This window comes from Pyrgilauda ruficollis, unplaced genomic scaffold, assembly GCF_017590135.1.
Source record: "Pyrgilauda ruficollis isolate IOZ18807 unplaced genomic scaffold, ASM1759013v1 scaffold250, whole genome shotgun sequence".
In the NCBI taxonomy this organism is placed as follows: domain Eukaryota; kingdom Metazoa; phylum Chordata; class Aves; order Passeriformes; family Passeridae; genus Pyrgilauda; species Pyrgilauda ruficollis.
The window spans coordinates 44150-62843 of record NW_024523823.1 but is presented as its reverse complement, the minus strand read 5'-3'; the positions used below and the strand labels follow the sequence as shown (position 1 = coordinate 62843).

General features: G+C 51.8%; 1 protein-coding gene across 1 annotated transcript in view; it reads right to left on the bottom strand.

Annotated features, from left to right (window-relative positions):
- The window catches only part of STX8 (syntaxin 8), an 83632-nt gene that overhangs the window by 27894 nt on the left and 37044 nt on the right, over positions 1-18694 (bottom strand). Inside the window, exon 7 of the mRNA XM_041470942.1 lies at positions 606-707. Within this exon, the coding sequence (XP_041326876.1) occupies positions 606-707 (102 nt within the window). The remainder of the gene's footprint in view (positions 1-605; positions 708-18694) is intronic.

Sequence of the window (18694 nt, the reverse complement as noted above, 5' to 3'; positions counted from 1 at the left end):
CAGCAGCACTTCAGCACAGCCAGTCAGAGCTGCTGGAGATCTTTGGAGTGCTGGGGTTTGTGCCTGTGAAAGAAGCTCTCCTCGGGGGGGAGCATTGCACAGCAATTAGCAACAGTTAATAACTGCACCTCATCAGTGAAGAACGGCCCTGGTGATGCCTTAAGTTTTAGCTGACATATTTTTCAGGTTCTGTGCTGCCTAGCTGTGCAGTTCTGAGCTTCATAGTAAGGGATGGTGAGCTCTCTGCACAGGGCAGGGAGACAAAACAATTCCTGCTCCAGCTGGGCACCAAGGACAATCATACAAGTTTCAGGCCCAAGAGGACAAACCCCGTGGGCTGGAGAGAGAAAAACAAGCAGGATGGGAGTGCAGGGGCTGAGCTGGAATTGGACACTGAACTGCAATGTGCACATGGAGCAGAGCTGATCCCAGGGAGAGACCCCGTGAGCGCTCGTGCATTTTGGGACCATTTGGGTTCATCTTGTGCTGATCCACGGAGGAGATCCTTTTAACAAATCCCTGCTCTGCTGTGCAGCCCTGCCCAGCCTGTGGCCCAGCTCAGCCCCAGGGCAGCCCTGGGTGGGGGTTTGTGCTGCAGTTCCTACCGCACGACGTGGATTTCCTCTCCACCACCTTCACGTGGCGGGTCTGGCTGCGCAGCCGGCCGTCCGTGCTCTCCACCAGGCTGGTCAGGTCATCGATGATCTCTGGGGAGAGAGGAACAGGCACGTTCAGTCTGAGCCCACAGCACCCAGCTCAGCCGCCCCCCTGCTGAAAGCCCCAGAATGGAAGGAGCTGCATCCCCCAGTGGGACACAGCAGGGCTCACACCACTGAAAGGTGCAAATCCTGGGAGACAGCACAGCCGAGACTCCAGATTCAGTGCAGTGCTCCACTGCAAGAGTGGAGGAGAAAGCACAGCCTGAAGTGGAGGAAAAAATACAGCCTGAAACAGCAGCATCAGTCTAGGAGGTCAGGGAGGACAGGATGGTGGCAGCCACAGAGCTGAGAATTCCCTCACTGAGCCAAAGTGAGTGTCTGTGCTATAGGAAATCTGGAATTTCAGTCCCTGGAACAGCATCTCAACACTTGGTCACGACACCCTCACTAAACCACATCCACCATCTTCATAAAGGCTTCTGGGAGCACTCAGGGCAGTCCTGACCACGCAGCCACTGAGGCCACAAATCCTGCCTCGGTTCCCTCCTGGAGCTGTGGGTCTGGCAGCTCTCCCTGCAGCCCAGGTCCTCTGGAAAAAGGAAAGAGGGCAAAGTTTCCCCTACATCAAATTTTAAGAGAGGAGAAAGGAAAACTTGAAGCCAAGCCACCCTCAACCTCCTGTAACTGATGGCTTTAATTTTGTCATGGAAAGCAGAGCTGGTACAAGGCTTACACTGAGAGTGGTTGATGGGATGGCTCAAAATGAAAAGCCACATTCAGGCACTGAATTTCCCTCTCACTGCCTGTTACGCTCTGATTTCCCCAGAACACAGAGCCAGAGCTTCTGCTGTCTGCACACACCAGGTGTGGCTGCCCTCGGCCCTGCAGGTAGGAGAGGCTTCATCGTGCATGGCAGATCAGGAGAGGCAGCAGCCAAGAGAGAGAGCTGCTGCACGGCCTCTCGCCCTGCTTCACCCAGCACTGTCCCCACTGGTGATCCCGGGCTCTGTAAGTCCTGCCTGCCTTTGAGCCAGCCTTGGGGACAGTGGCCGTGCCCTGGGCTCCTGTGTGCCCCAGCAGCTCCTGGCACTGCAGCTCTGCCCTGAGGGAACCCTGCCTTCAAGGACCCTGAGCAACAAAAGCAGAAGTCAGACCACACAGCAGACAAAGTGATATCCTGCCCAAAAGTTTGGATCATAACCCTGAGTGGGTTAAAGAACACTGGAAGAACACAATCCACCTACAGGACAGGGCCCTTAATATTGAGCCTTTATTGGTTTGATTGTATTCCTTCAAACAGAAGATTTCCCAGCTGTCTCTACAAGGAAAAAGGGAATGACAGTGAAGAGAGAGGGCATTCCTTGTGCTTCCCAAACTTCCCTGTGACACAAGGACCTGTCCTTACAAGAGTCATGCCAGTGTGTGCAGTTAGTCCTTGCAGCTTCCCTGCTGTCATCCCTGTGACACCAGGAATTGCATGGGAATGGTTTTCTGCACCATTCACCTTCCCAGAGCAGGTCACAAACTCCTGAGCTGGGAGGGACCCCCAGGATCACCCAGTGCAGCTCCTGTCCCTGCCCAGACCCCCAGCATTCCCACTCTGTCCAAAGGCTCCTGGAGCTCTGGCAGCCTCGGGGCTGTGCCCATTCCCTGGAGAGCCTGGGCAGTGCCAGCACCCTCTGGGAGAAGAGCCTTTCCCTGAAATCCAACCTAAAGCTCTCCTGACACAGCTCCAGCTGTTCCCTCAGGCCCCAGATGTTCATTATGGAGGGTGTTTATGTTCTCAGTCTTATCAAGGAACAAGCACTGTATCAAATACAGATAAAACCAGTCTGATTGTACACAGAGATAACAAAACCCACATAAAATTCCCAGAGTTCTGCAGCACAAAGGAGATGTCCAAGGCACATGGAGCACGGAGGTTTGGCTCTCCCGGAGAGCTGAGACACTGAAGCACCATGCTCGCAGTGCATGTTTCCATCTGCTGCACAAACACTCATCTCCAGTGATGGAAAATGATATCAGCACCTAAAAAACCCTGGACTTTGAAAACACACAGCTTTCCTAAAGCATGAGCTCCTGATTCCTGCCCTGCAGCCCAAACCATCCCGGAATGCCCAGGAAGGAAGGGCACAGGGCAAAGCTCCACCACTCCCCTGTGTTTTACCCATGCACCCCTCCAGCCTGCTCTGTGCCAGACACAAACCCTCCTGATTTCTGAAGCTATTATTCATCAATATGATTACACTCAGTGTTGTCCATCCTGCACCAACACACATTCTCCCAGGGGATGGGAGGCATTTGTTTGAGCTACAAGGTTTGTTCAGTTTGCAGCTCAGATATTCACTCTCCTCCCCCTTCCACCCAACTTTCCCAGGTCTGACATCTGCAAAGCCAACAATATTTTGGGGAAACTTTATCTGTCCTGCGTGATTCAGCACACAGGAAGAGCAGGACAATGCTGCCTGCAAGGGCAGGACTGCTCATGTTTGCCTCTCCACGAAAAAAAGTGCTGCAAGTTCCCATCGTTGTCAAGGACAAAGTGATAAGCATGCTTGGGAAATTGGAGACTTTCCTCTGCCAGCACTGACCAGACCCTCCTTGAAAAACATCCTGGTGAACAAGCTGTAGCTAAATGAGAACAAATGTGAGCAGGGAAATTTTCTGTCATCATTTCAAAGCCCAAGGCACTGCAGTTGGGATTCTGTGTAGAGCCTCTCCTTTCCCATCCCCCTGCCAGGACTCACTGCTGAACCCAAGGGCTGCCCTGCACATCCTGGAAGAAGCATTTCTCTAAATATATATATATAAAAACATGTTTTGTGACACAGTCAGGTTCCAGGGGAGCAGGGCACTTCACCCAGCACACAGCCCACTGCTCAACAAGCACCCAGCCCTTTGATGTCTCAGCTGAGGCCTGGGGAATTCTGGAGGGCTCATGGCAGGACCTGGAGGTCTGAGCAGCTGGAACAGAGAGGAAGCATAAGGAAGTTCTGACCCCACTCCCAGCTGATCCAGAAGTCCAGCCCAGCAGATCCCCCAGAAGAGGAACATCCATCCCTCACCCAACCATCATCCATCCATCCATCCATCCATCCATCATCCATCCACCCATCCATCCCTCCATCCCCTGCACCCACAAACCCCCTGTTGTGGTGACACCCAAGCACAGTGCCCAAGCTCCCTGTACATGAAATATCTCTCCCCACTCCAAAGGAAATCCGTGTTGGATAAGGCAGAGCTGAACATCAGTACTGGATTTCAAAGGTGGGCCCCCAGTAAGCCACGGCTAAGGAAGTCCTCAGAGCACTGGTCCTCCTCAGGTTCCCACCCTTCCTGACCCACCTGCAGCCCCCCTGCCCTTCAAGCTGGCAATTCCATGTTCCATCACCTCCCATTCAGCTGGCTATACAAGGAACTGGCTAAAAAGGGATGGAGAGAGAGCTGGCAGGAGGGAAGGAGCCAGGTCCCCGCGGCGGGAGGAGCAGCCGGGGAAGGCAGGCTGGCTGCTGGTGACCTTCCAAAGGACACTCCTGTAACACAGCTCTGCAAACCACAGCTCAGCCAGGAACACACCTTCTGCCAAGCTCTCCTTTCAGGGAAGCAGGATCTTGAAGCAGAAGATAAAACCCAGCGCCCACACGCAGCACTCAGCTCGGAGTGGGAGAAGGTTGAAGGTCAGTGCTGGAGGTGAGCGTGGCCAGGAGCTGCTCCATCAGCAGGGACTGCCCAAAACCCACTGTCACAGCTGTCCCCATCCTGCAGACGTGTCCCTGTGCTGCCACCAGCCAGGCAGGAGGTTCTGGAGCTGAGCAGGAGCTGAGGCAGCCCAGCATTCCCCATGGGAAGTCCCTGCAGGAAGGCAGAGGCACTTCCAGGTCTCCTCACCTCCCTCTGCCAGGCCGTGGTTTTTCTTTTTTAAATCCTCTCCCTAACTCACGGAATTCTTTGGGAAGGATGACCATCTCTTGCCATGAAGTGGAACAGGTTTTTTAGAGTTTTGCATATGTGACTTTACACTAATTGATTTTTTTTCCCCGTTTGTTTTCTTTAAAATGCATAAAAAGCCACAGTTGGTTTGGGCAACTCCATCTTTGACCTGCACCCATTCTGTCTGTGGAGAGAAAGCCAAGCAGAGGTGGCCACGTGAAATTCAGCACTGGAAGAGAGAAACAGAGCTGGGGTCTGATCAGTTCAGCAGAGTGGTGCTGCTGACCCAACGTTTCCTTAGCATTGTTTGGATTTTCTGTGGATTGCAATGTATGGATCACTCAATAGCATTTATCAATGAGTAATGCACCTCCATGGCCGACCCCACTGAGTCATGGGACACTCCAGTCAGCCTTTAGAAAACACTGAGAGCTAAAATCCCCACACAAACCTAATTACAGAGAGGCTGGAGGCTTTCCCTCCCTCCTTCAGGTCTCTGGTGCCTCAGAGAAGAGCTGGATACCAAAGAAATGAATCATATAGGGAATGCCAACCCCTATACGTCCAAACCCCATAATTGCATGTTAACAAGAAAGCAAAGCATTGTTCCAAGTGCCAGGGCTATGAAATGAAGATTGCAACTAATGTAAGTACATCAGAAACCTGAAGAACCCCAGCACCATGTGCCAGCTCTAATGTCAAGGCAGAGTGAGAAGCGAAAAAAATGCAGTAAAAACCACCAAGCCAGGAATCCTAATTTGTCTCCCTGGCTGCAGCTGTGGCAGGTTTCTGCAGCCCCTGCGAGGTGTGCAGCTCCCTGGGCCAAAGGCAACACAGGAGTGCCCTGCTGGGCTTCTCCTGCAGCTCAGCCCAAAGCCCAGCAGTGCCCAGGGCTGGGACAGCAGCCCTCCTGCTCTGATGGGCTCTGCATTCCCAGCCAACACCAAGATTCCTCCCTCCACCAGCCCAATTCAACTGAGGACATGTAATCTCTTCTTTGGCAGAACTTCCTGCAAGCACTAAAAACCCCAAAAAGCCAAACTTCTCCAAGGGGCCAAACCAACCTGCTCCTCTGTGTTCCAGCTGTCTACTCTGTTAATTAACAGGGATCCTGATGGCCCCTGGAGGGTGAAGAAGCTCTGTTTGGGCTCCTGCTGGGAAGGTGTCAGGATGTGAACTGGAGGCAGCTTTTTGTAATTCCTGCAAGAATATTTCTATTATAATTTCTGTTAGGAATTTTGTAATTCCTACAGAAATTTCTGTACTTCCTACAGGAATATTTCTGTTACAACTTCTGTTAGGAATTTTGGAATTCCTACAGGAATATTTCTGTTAGGAAGTTTGTAATTCCTACAGGAATTTCTGTAATTCCCACAGGAATTTCTGTAATTCCTACAGGAATATTTCTGTTAGGAAGTTTGTAATTCCTACAGGAATTTCTATAATTCCTACAGGAATTTCTGTAATTCCCACAGGAATATTCCTGTTACAAAGGAGAGGCAGAGCTGCAGGCAGGGTCTCACCCCAGTGCCTCCCCTGCAGCTCCTCGGGCTCCAGGTGGCACAGGACGTGTCCCCTGCCCTGTCCCTGCCCTGCAGACAGGGGCTGCCTGGGGACAGCCCAGCCCTGCTCAGGTCACAGCCAGGCACCCACTGCTGTCCTGGCAGCAGCTCCTGCTCCTCCCAGCAGAGCTCCAGGCCATGCCAGCCTGTGCCTGAGGGGCTCCTCCAGAGGAACAGCAGCTCTTCACCTGCAGGACTGCTCCTGGAGCTCTTACAGCAGCCACAGGGGCACAGGCTGGGAAGGAGGAGCTGCTCCAGAGCCTGTGCCCTCTGCCTGCCCCTGGAAGCGAGGAGCAGCCCCAGCACCCAGCTCAGAACCAGGAGCAGCCCACGCCTCCCCCAGCCAAAGCCCCAGGGCTAACACCTGCCAGAACAAGAGGAACCTGCTTGTTCTGCCACAGAGAACCTCGCCACCTGCTCCAAGGACATGGCCAGGCCCACTGCCTCACCCCACACTGCATCCGTCCGTCCATCCTAAAATATCTGACTGAATCTGGGTCAGACTTCGACACCCCCAGGCAGCACAGGACACTTCATCCTCTCAAAAGCAGGTCCAGGAGCAGCAGATGGTGCCTGAGGAATGCTGGAGGTGACACAGAACCCTTCATCCTCTCAAAAGCAGGTCCAGGAGCAGCAGATGGTGCCTGGGGAATGCTGCAGGTGACACAGGACCATCCAAGGGTGTCCCTCAGCAGCTCATCCCCAGCTACAGAGCCACACTGGGAAAACAAACACTGCTATCAATTCCAGCTCACACAGTTATTAGTTAAGAGTTGTTATTTTAAAAGCACACACTGAGAAGTTTTCCCTTCTCCAGCTGCTTATTTTGTTTGATTCGAACAAAACCCATGGACATTAATTTTAGCTGTACTTAATTGAATAATTTCTCCGGGGAACGGCTCAGGGACAGTTTTAAGGCAGGCTGTTTCCAAGAGCCATTACTAATTGGCATCCAGCACAGCCCCAGTGTGCCAACCAAAATAGTGCTTTTGAATGTTACTGGAACTGCTCTCAGCCCAGATGTGTTGAGAACTCGCAGTGATACAAGGCAGGCAAGAACTATATTCACATGATAGGCACCCAGCTTTCCCCTCCCTGTTATCTGTGAGGAGATAAAAGTCTCCTTCCCTGGAAGTATTTGAGTGTGAAGCCATTTGTTCCTCCCAAGCAGTGACCCTTCTCTTCACCCACCGTGTTTAAGGCACAGCAGTGCAGTCACCTGAGATCAAACAGAGCTTCAGAACAAAAATGTTCTTGTAGGAATTAGAGAATTTGCCTCCAGCTCACAGCAGGGGCTGAAGTCCCCAGTGCCACACACCAGGGCACTGCTCCGGGCTCTCCGAGCTCACAGCACTCACTGGGCTCTCTGCACTCGTAATTAACATTTCTGTCTATTCAAATCCCAAATCCAAGTGCCCCAGCAACACAAACAGAGATTTTGGGGCCAGACAACCCAAACTTGCAGCAAAACCTTCAAGTTATAGGGACAACGCCACCAAATTATTTTCCTACAGACGTGGCTCTGGGAAAAAGCAAGGAAATCCTGCTAATAGATAAAATAGCCATAAAATCTGCACGTCTAGGAAAGCCTGGAGCACTGGGAGGCTGGAAGGCCACTTCCATGGCTCCAACAAATCCCTGCCAAGCCAAACACTTTTCCTGCTACAATGTGTTTGTGCTCTGCAAACTTACAGCAGAAAATGAAAGGGCAGAAGCTGTTTCAGACTCCACAGTTGTTTGTTTTCCCTTTATCCAAAATCTAAGCAGGGTTTTTTAAAATACTGCCTTCAGAAATTGTTGGTAGCACTCACCCCCTGCGTTCTTCTAGCAAGTCTCATTTTCCCCAAGTTTTTACACCATTGCAACCCTTTTCCATAGATATCAACAGCTTTCATTACAAACACACATCAGTTGCCACAATTTCCTGAGGTGGTTTAGCAAATCCCCATAAAACACTGTTTTGGCTGCTGAACACCTCAAGCTGAGGTTTCCAGTCTATTTCACAGAGAAAGAAACCAACAAAACCCCACAAAAATACCAAAATACCTACAACTGAAACAACCAACACCAAAACAAAAACACACAAAAAGACCCCCTACAACTAAAACAACCAACACCAAAACAAAAACACCAACAAAAAGTCCAAAAGAGCTATGTTATAAAACATAGTCATTTTAGCTAGTAAACACCCGAAATTGACATTTCCAGTCCATTTTGCAAAGCAAAGAAAACCAAAAACCCCACAAAAACACCAAAACAAAAACGTTTAAAAAAAGAAATTAAAAACCTGTGTTACATTCCATGCAGCTGTTGCCACTTTTAAGATCTCCTTGGCAATTCCTGCTCCTACACTTCATAAAAGGCGGACCCACCCCAGGAACGTGACACAATCCTTGTGGGTACCAACAAATGAGGCTTTAATCCACAGAGAAAACCAGCAAACGCAGCAGTGAGGCAGAGCTCCTCACCCTCTCATCACCTCCACCAGATAAAAACCAATTCTCACCTGCTGGCTCGGGGCTAGCACCTCAGAGAAAGGACACTGGAATTGCCGGGATGCTGAGCAGGATTTTTAACTCATCCCTGCTGAAATGAAGGAAAACTCAGCGCAAAGAGCAGCACCAAGCCAGCCCCAAGTGCTCACCCAGTGCCAGGCCATTCCCACAGGATGCCCCACGTTTTCCACGTGGAGGAGCTCCAAAGCAGTGAAACATCTCCTTGCCCCACAATGGAGAATGATCCAACAACTGCAGACGGAGTGCTCCTGGGTAAGGAGCTGGGGCTGTGCAGCCTGGAGAAGAGGAGGCTCAGAGGTGACCTTATTGCTCTCTACAGCTCCCTGAAGGGAGGCTGCACACAGCTGGGGTCGGTCTCTTCCTCCAGGAGCACTGGCAGAACCAGAGGACACAGTCTCAGCTACGTCAGGGAAGGGATAGGTTGGACATTAAGAAATATTTTCACCAAAAGAATAATAAAGCACTGGAATGCCCTTCCCAGGGAGGTGGTGGAATCACCATCTCTGGATGTGTTTGAATAAGGCTGGACATGGCACTTGGTGCAAAGGTCTGGTTGAGGTGTGAGGACATGGGTTGGACTCAATGATCTTAGAGGTCTCTTCCAACCTCATTATCCTGTGATTCTGTGGTTTCAATGCAGATTAAAGGAGATGGGCAAAAATGACCAGCAGCGCTCCTGCAGAGCTGGAGCCCAAGCGTGAGAGCAGCCTGAGAGCAGAGCAGGCTGGCTGCTGGCTCCAGGGCTCAGTGAAGGTGCCTCCTGCCCTGCCAGCTTCACTCCCCTGCAGGCAGGCAGTGCCCCGTGCCCTGGCACACACACCAGGAGCAGCACCACCTCACCCAGGAGGGCTCCTGAGGTGACCAGCCCAGGACAGAGCCCTTCCACCCTCACCCTCTAAAGGAAGAGGGGGCTTGGTGTTTCTTTTCCTTTTCTCTTTATTTGAAATGAAAATGCACTTTAGAAATCCAAGGAGCACCTTCCCCCAGCCTGACCCTACAGTGTGTCTGAAGGAGAGACTCAACCACAGTGAGCTCCCCAATACCTTCTGCAGAGCCCCAACATCAGGCAGGAGCAGATGCAAAATTTAGGATAAAAAATCCCCAGGTCTATCCTGGCTCTTGATCAGGGGAAAGCTGCCTTCAGCCTCAGAATCCACACAGCTTCTGCAAGGCTGGGAGCCCACACAACCTTCTGAAGAAGCTCAGTGCACAGAGGCAGGGCAGATGCCACCTTGCAGCCCCTTCCCACAGGATGGCAAATCAGTGGCAAGCACAGCAGAAGAGGCCACGAGGCCAGCAGGAGAGATCTTCCCCACCAGCCCACCCCTTGCACTGAGAGCTCCGGGACAGCTCCCCAAAACCAGACTCAAAATGAGCAAACGCCTCTGCCAAGCGCAGAAAGCTGACTGCCACAGGTCCTGCAGCTCTGCACACACCCCTGTTAGGAGAGGTTAAACCTCTCCTAACACACCCCTGGGCACTGAGGCACTGGTTTCACTCTGCTCAGGAGATGTGGAGCAGTGGGAGGTCAGGCCTGCAGAGCACAAGTGCCATTGGAATAAACACTGCCCTTGGGAGGGAGCCAGCAGAGCCTCAGAGTGCTCAGCACAAGAGCATCATGCTGCGGGACAGCTGCAGGGCATTATCCTCTTGGATCACAAACCAGGAGGAAAGCCACTTCAGAACTGGCCTATCAATCATGGGAGGAACCAGAAAACTTGCAAGTGCTTCATGGCTACAGTATTGAAAGCAGCTGATAAAGCTAAGGTCAGCCCAGGCATCTGGGACTAATCTCCAGCTGACATCCCTCATCAAGCTCTGCTGGAATCAGTGACAAATTGAGTAAATTAGCAAGAGGAATACATCACCTAACAGCATGCTCAGAGCTGGGCACATAGCAGGAGCTGGATGCCCTGCAGGGATGGCACTCCTTGGATCTCACTGGCATCAGTGCCCTGCCTGCCCCGCCACCTGCCCAGGAGACAGGCCAAAAGCAGAGAGACACCTCCAGAGCTCAAAAACACGGCTCAGAAATATTCCATTCCCAGTCTGCAGGCATGGAAAAAGTTCTGATTACTCGGAGAAGTGGTTAAAACAACAGAAAGGGGGCAAGAAGAACTTCCACAGATAAGACGACCTCGAGTCCACGCATCCCCGCCAGCCTTAGCTAATGATTTTCTTTCTTCCCACTTCCTTCCACCAAGAGCTCTGCCAACTTTCCACATGCCCTCCCATGGATTTTCTGCAGATGTGGCTGAATGCTCGGTGTTTGGGGTGGCTGTGTGCCCGTGGCCTCTGCAGAGCAGGAGGAGGCACAGAGGGAACCCTGCCATGGCTGCTCTGGGATTCAGTGATGAATTTATCCCCTCTGGGATTCAGGGTGAATTTATACCACGGGGGAAGGAGCCCAAGGGATTCCGTGCTCAGGGTGAATTTACCCAGCTGGAAGCACCCAAGGGATTCAGTGCTGAGGGTGAATTTACCCAGCTAGGAGGAGCCCAAGGGATTCAGTGCTGAGGGTGAATTTACCCAGCTAGGAGGAGCCCAAGGGATTCAGTGCTGAGGGTGAATTTACCCAGAGTGGAAGGATCCCCAAGGGATTCAGTGCTGAGGGTGAATTTACCCAGCTAGGAGGAGCCCAAGGGATTCAGTGCCCAGGTGATTTACCCCACTGGAAGGACCCAAGGGATTCAGTGCTCAAGGTGAATTGGGCTGGGGACACTCTGGCTGGAGCCTGCTCTGACCTGCAGGCTCGAGCCCTGACGTGCAGCGTGACAAAGGCCAGGCCAGGAAGGAAGGCTCCCCTGCTGAAGCTGCACAAACAGAGTTTATCAGAGGGCAGAGACTGCTGGGCTCCCCGTGCCCGTGTGTGCAGGGCTGCCCCCGTGGCTCCCAGAGCTTGGGAACAACGGGGCACAGCACCTGACTGCAGCACCACAGCTCAGCACCAAACAACAGCTTGTTAGATAAGTGCATTGTTTTCAACAGAAATCAGCTTTAAAGTGAATATATATATATATATATACACATATATATAGGGAGGCTGGGGACACGGGCTGGGGACACTCTGGCTGGAGCCTGCTCTGACCTGCAGGCTCGAGCCCTGACGTGCAGCGTGACAAAGGCCAGGCCAGGAAGGAAGGCTCCCCTGCTGAAGCTGCACAAACAGAGTTTATCAGAGGGCAGAGACTGCTGGGCTCCCCGTGCCCGTGTGTGCAGGGCTGCCCCCGTGGCTCCCAGAGCTTGGGAACAACGGGGCACAGCACCTGACTGCAGCACCACAGCTCAGCACCAAACAACAGCTTGTTAGATAAGTGCATTGTTTTCAACAGAAATCAGCTTTAAAGTGAATATATATATATATATACACACACATATATATATAGGGCAAAAAATTAACTCCTCGTTCTGTGTGTGTAATCTCAAAGTTGTTTTTTCTGATTACTCAGTTTAGAACACCCCACTTTAAAAAAAACATACATTGATACTACAAAAGGCAGGTTTAGCCCAGGTTTATTTTTTTTTTTCCCTGATTTTTACCTAGGAAAAACACAAGCCATTTTTGTCATTTGTCAAACCTGCTTTTTTAGCATACTTGTACTCATCTGTTGTTCCACAAGCTGGACTAAAGGCAGAGACCTTTCTGAACAGAACGAATACCAAAAATCTGAGTGCACAGAGCGTGCCTCTGCTCCAGCAAAGCCACTGCTCTGCAGAGGCTTCCTGAGCCTGATCACAACAGAACACAAATGGGATTGTTAGTCCCAAATAAGAGCCACAAGCTTTTTACAACCCCAGTTTTAATAAACCCCAAGATGTTTCCCAAGGCTACTTGAGAACGACCTGCCCTGCAAGGTCTGCCCTTCCCACCTTTGAGGCTGTGGTCTCAATTTTAAGACATCTGGTAGTACAGACTCCTCATGTTTGCTCTTCCCATATGGGCAGGGAGAAAGTTCTGGATGTTTTCATCATTTCTCTGGGAGGACAATGAACTCCTGCTGCATTGTTTCCAACCCAAACAATTCTGAAACCCAAGCGGGCACTCAGGGGCAGATGCATTGTACAAACCTCCACCAGCACAAAGGATCACATTCAATGCCTTGGCTGAGGCCATTGTGTTCCTCTCGTTAAAATGATGGTTTGGACATTAAACACCACTATTAATCCCTGTTCCAGTCCAGTCATGGCCTTGTAGCCTGGTCAGACCTTTCCCCCTGCAGTGGGGATGCTGGTGAACAAACCTGCACCACCCGGGAACTGGGGTAATTCTACAGCCAGGAAAGCTGTCAGTCTGTCAGATCAGAAAACAGGAGTCTCTATCTTTAGCTATGAGAATCAGGGAAATGTGGTCATGTCCAAGGGAGAGCCTGCAGCTGCCCCACACTCCACAGGTTTCAGCAGGGGCAAGACCCAAACCAGGCTTTACCCTGCACTGATGGCATGAGGATGCAGAATTTGATTATTTGACATTCTGTAAAACCTCAGGAAGCCCCAGTACAGGCAGTGCCAGGTGCTCCAAAAGCCACAGGGAACTCACAGCCTGGCTGCACTTCCAAGCGTCCTGATTTTGAAGTTTCACATCCCCAGCAGTATTTCAAGACTTCAGATGTTGGGTTCGGGGCCTCAGCCCTAAATTATTTTTTTCAAACCCTCTTAAAACACATTTAATCCTTTGTTTTCTTTCTGAGGAGAAAGGTTTCACATCTGGACTGTCAACCTGCATTCCAGAGCATTAGCCTGGCAAACCAAAGCAGCTGAGCTGTAAATCTCCCCGAAGAGAACTTGTCATGGAAATCAAAACTCAGCGTTAACTGCGGGCCCAGCTCCGCAAGAAAGCCAGCACAAAAAGCCAAAACAATGCAGGCAGCCCCAAGACAACTCTGCAAATGAATCCTGCTGTCTGAGAGAGCAAAGCAAGCTCATCCAACACCTCGGGGTGAAGCAGCATCACTCACCTGGGTTTGATCCCAGAGCCCACTCCCACAGCTGAATTTTGCCCCATTTTCTACAGCCAGCACCTGATCTCATGAGCAGAGTGCAGTCTCCAAACGTGCCTGGAGAGAGCTGAGTGCTCAGTCCTGTCAGCTCCCCTGGGCTCTCCCTCTGTTCTGTGCCAGCGTGGGGACACAAGCAAGGAGGCAGAAGGGAACAAGTTGAGCTCCAAAGGTTTAAATTCCTCCCGCCAGATTTCAAGGGAAATCCAAATGCCAGCGCTGCAATATGCAAAACTGATTCAGCGAGAAAAGGGTGTAGAACAGTACAAATAACAAAAAATAAAAGTATCCAGATCGCCCAGGACAACAGCACGTTACCAAGTGTCTCAGCTAAGGTCATAAAAAAGTGTTAATGTAACATTTTTTGATCATTGCAGCATATATTTGTTAAGATTTTAGATTTAAAAGTTAGCTGCTAAGAAGAAATCAATTTCTGCCAATAATTTGTTTCCTTTCGAGGCAGAGCAGCTTTGGAAAAAAGACAGCTTGAGGTTAATGCAGCTCTGGAACAACCTGGAAGAAAGGGCTGGCTGATGCACAGGAGATACTGAGCACCAGGCTGTGCTTGGTTCCCTGCCCTGTCAGCACTCACTTCCCAAATATCCAACAGCCCAGCTCCATTATTCCTTACACTTTATACCAAAGCACTCGGTATAAAGCACTCTTTTCCTCCCAAGCACACCGTGCAGAGCTCTGTGTGCTGCCTCTGAGGATTGCTGGGCTGCTCCAGCTCTGCCCCTGTGTCTCAGCCCCCAGGATCCATCACTGCCGAGTCCTCTCTTCCCAAAACTGCAGAACCACTCTTCACAACAGCTCTGCTGAGGTAACAGCACGGCCAGAACGCTCTCACCTGGGCACAGGCACCCCAGGGACCCAGGCTGCTGGCACAGAGCCGCTAAATCCTCGCCCAGGCTCTCCTGGAGAGCAGGAGCACGCAGCAGGGCTTTCTCCAGACTGACAAGGTGTGTATCCATACCTGCACAGCCCAAGCACTGCGTGGTTTGCACCTTGCTGTGCCCCCTCTCTGCTCTCAGCACCCTGAGCCACCTCAGCACCTTGCTGTGCTGCTCTGTGCTCCCGGCCAGCAGCTCCTCACGCTTCTCACCCCGGGCTCCTCCGCTCCTGGGCCACAGGAGGAGGATGCTGCACCTGAGAGCACAGCCCAGGGAGCCAGCAGAGCCTGGCCAGCATCTCCTGCTGGGCTGACAGCACTGTCCCCACGCTGTCCCACCAAAAGGGGAGCTCGTTTTCTGCTGTGGGCTGAGGTAATGGCTCTGAGCTTTCACAGGGCACTGCACACTGGGTATAATACAACCTTTTGAAGTCCAGCGAGAAAAAAAGTAAAATAAAGAGGGTTTTGTTGGAGCTGTGTGGGGTTTTTTACCCCCTTTCTTTTTTTCTTCTGAACGATGTGATACAAACCAGCTTGATACACAAATTAGAGGTGATCTCATCAGGCCATTAGGACTAAAGCAAGACCATCACTTGGGAGGGGATGTGCTGGCCAGATAGCCCTGATTGGCCTGCGAGCAGCACTGCTGTGGGGCTACAAATGCAGCCTTCATTACACAGGCAAGGCATGGCTCCCAGCTTTCAATCCAGCCCTGCAAACAGCATTGAAAAGTGGATTTGGGAGCAGCGTGCCCCACGGCGGGCACCTCCGAGATAGAAGGAAATGACCTGCAGACATCACACGCCTGCCTGACTCACAGCAAACACTGCCTGGGACACGGGGCAGCCTGAGAGCCGGCAGCAAAGGCACTTGAGAATTCCCCACGAATGATAAAATGTGGTGTAGAGGCCTTGGCCTTTCATTCCTCACAAACTGGAAGCCCAGCACATCTCTCCTCTGCGTTCCTTTGTTGTCAAGCTAACAACGCTTGAAAGCGAAGAAAGTCTCGTTTCTGGGATGTTTCTGTTTTCAATCGAGCAGCAGAACTATTTATTTTCCTAGCAGTGATGGAATTAAACAATTTGTCTTTGAAAACTCTACAAGCCTTCACCGTGACGTCCCCCCATCTGCTTTTGAGATTAAGGTACTTTGATTTTTACCAGCTAAAGGTTTATGAACTGCTGTATAAACCCAATTACTCTCATAGTAAATTATGTAAAGCTTACATGTTATTTTTTAAATTTTCCCCCATGGAGCACTCTGGAGATTCAGAACAGGAAAGGCTCACTGAGGCATTCTGAATTAAAAACGTGTAACAGGGAAAACCACAGAGCTTCCAGAAACTTGGAATAAAAAAAAAGAAAAAAACCTCAACATCATTGAGTGGGGATGAGAGACACCCCAAGAGAGGCTTTTCAGGGCGGGACTGTTAAAAAGCAAGGAAAAAACCCCTCTATTTCAGTGGGAGGGAGTTCTTTAAAAACAGATTAAGTTTCATCTGAGGTAGAATTTATTCCTCAGGCGTTCTGTGCCTCGCTTCCTGATTGAAACCAGGGATGGCAGCGACCCTGGTGTGCTCACTTTGGGTGAGCAGCAGAAAACACAGCATGGACAGATTGATTGGAAGGAGAATCACAGAATGGTTTGGGTTAAAAGGAACCTCAGAGCCCCTCCAGTGCCACCCTGCCATGGCAGGGACACCTTCCACTGCCCCAGGTGCTCCAGCCCGTGTCCAGCCTGGCCTTGGGCACTGCCAGGGATCCAGGGGCAGCCCCAGCTGTGCCAGGGCCTGCCCACCTCCCAGGGAACAATTCCTAATTCCCAAAATCCCATCCAGCCCTGCCCTGTGTCACTGAAGCCATTCCCTGTGTCCTGTGCCTCCATCTCTCAGCCACAGTCACTCCCCATCTTTCCTGTGGGTTCCCTTCAGGTGCTGGAAAACTGCAACCAGCTCACCCCAAAGCTTCCCTCCTCCAAAGGGAACAGCCAGCCAGGAAAGAGCCCCAGGAGCACTGACACCAAACTGCCCTTTCCTTCAGGGCTGGGATTTCCCTGGAGCTCAGCAGAGTCCCAAGGATCCCTGCTGCAGGAATGCTCTGGGACAGCCCCGGGACAGCCCTGACCCCAGGATGATGCACAGGGCTCGTGGCTGGAGCTGTCACAGCAGCACTGACACATTCCACGTTTCACATTTCAGCTGGGGGCATCCTCCAGCCCACGGCCCCAGGATGATGCACAGGGCTCGTGGCTGGAGCTGTCACAGCAGCACTGACACATTTCTCTTTTCACATTTCTGCTGGGGGGATTCTCCAGCCCACGGCCCCAGGATGATGCACAGGGCTCGTGGCTGGAGCTGTCACAGCAGCACTGACACATTTCACCTTTCACATTTCATATGGGGGCATTCTCCAGCCCGTGGCCCCAGGTGCTGCCCCAGCAGCTGCAGCTCCTCCCGGGGAAGCCAGCTCTGCCCGGGGACAGGGACCTCTGCCCCCACAGCTGCACCCCTGCGAGGCAGCACCGGGGGAACTGAGGGGTCTGCAGTGCAGCCAGGTGTGACAGGGAGCTGCAGGTAAGGGGGGCTGAGCAGCACTGGGGGACAGAGAGGAGTCCCAAACCCCCCAGGGCACGGGGATGGCACCAAAGGCAGCAGTGCCACCCTCCAGAAAAGGGGACAGGAAAAGGCAGGGCTCACCTGGCAGCTTCTCCTCTTGGCATCCACCCCCCAAACCCAGCCGTGCTTACAGCACCTTGCACTTCAGGTGTGTCTGGAGGGAGGAGGACACAGGAGAGGAGTGCAAAAGGCCCTGAGAGGACACAAAACCCAAGAGAGCACACACCGAGGGCGCTGCCCTCTGTGCCCAGCCACGGCCTCTCCCCGATCTGGGTCCCTCCTGCTCCCTCCTGACACACCAAACCCCAGCTCAGCCCCTGGGAGGACACACAAGAGCCACTTTTACTCCCTACACCCTGATACATCTTTTTTCCTCTCTTCACAAGCCTTTTTGTTTTTGAAAACTTGCATATTTTTGTTTACTTGGTGCACTTCTCCTTCCACTCACCTCTACCTACCAGATCTCCCAGTGCCAGCAGGAGTCAGGCCCCATGAATTAAGGCTATTAACAGAATTTAGCACTTTCTAGACCAGGGAAGGGGCTGATGGCACCTGATCCTCTGGCGCCAGCACAGATCCACTCTGTATTAAATCAGTTTTCCTGCCTGGGTTCCTTCTGACTCCAAGTCCCAGTGCAGCCAAGAACACAGCCCTGTGACAACCTCATACTTGTAGGACTGATGCATCTGTGGCAGAAGACCTTCAGAACTGCTGCAGAGCACTGTGCATGCTCATCACACTTTGATGTCGTGTTTCCTTCCCAGAGCAGCTCCCTCCTGCCAGAGCAGCACCCTGATGTTTTATTTGCACTCGTGCCACTGATGTTTTATTTGCAGCAGCTCACAGGAGCTCAAACCCCAGGCTCTTCCCTGTGGAGATTGGCGGCACTCGATAGGAGTGATCAGCAAATCTCAGAAGTTTATTGAATAGCACATATTTATATTAGTGTTAATAAGGCTAATGCATATTGCAAAAGGCAAGCTCATTATTGGTTAGTTACTTATCAGCTAACTACGCCTACTTCTACATTCTTGTGGTTATTCTGTTTGGGCTTTTCTTATCCTTTCTTCACTTTCCTGGCTAGCGAACCTCTCCCTCGTGCAGCAGGGGCACAGTGCCCTTGCCAGGTTGGGACACTGACTGCTGACTCCTGTCCTCGTCTCCTTCTTGCTCAACTGACGCTATTATTCCAGCATGACTTTTGTCAGCTAGCTAACTGTCCACAAAATCCTCCACGCTTCCCCAGCTCCCATTGCCAGGGCTGCTCTACCCTCAATGCTCAGAGCCCTGCTCTCACTTCAGGATGCCCTGATGAAGCTCCCACCTTCCCGAGGTCTCCCACCCGCTGTTCTCTCCCCTGCCCCGTTCAGGTTCTTCTCTCCTGGGCTGCACTCTGCTCCAGGACGAAGCAAGCACTGCAAAGCTTGTTTCCAAGGCAGGGCTGGATGCAGGGAGCGTTGCACAAGGCAGTGCTGCTGTGCCAAACCCGCCCCAGATCCGCAGGGATCTCCCAGCCCCTCTCACACC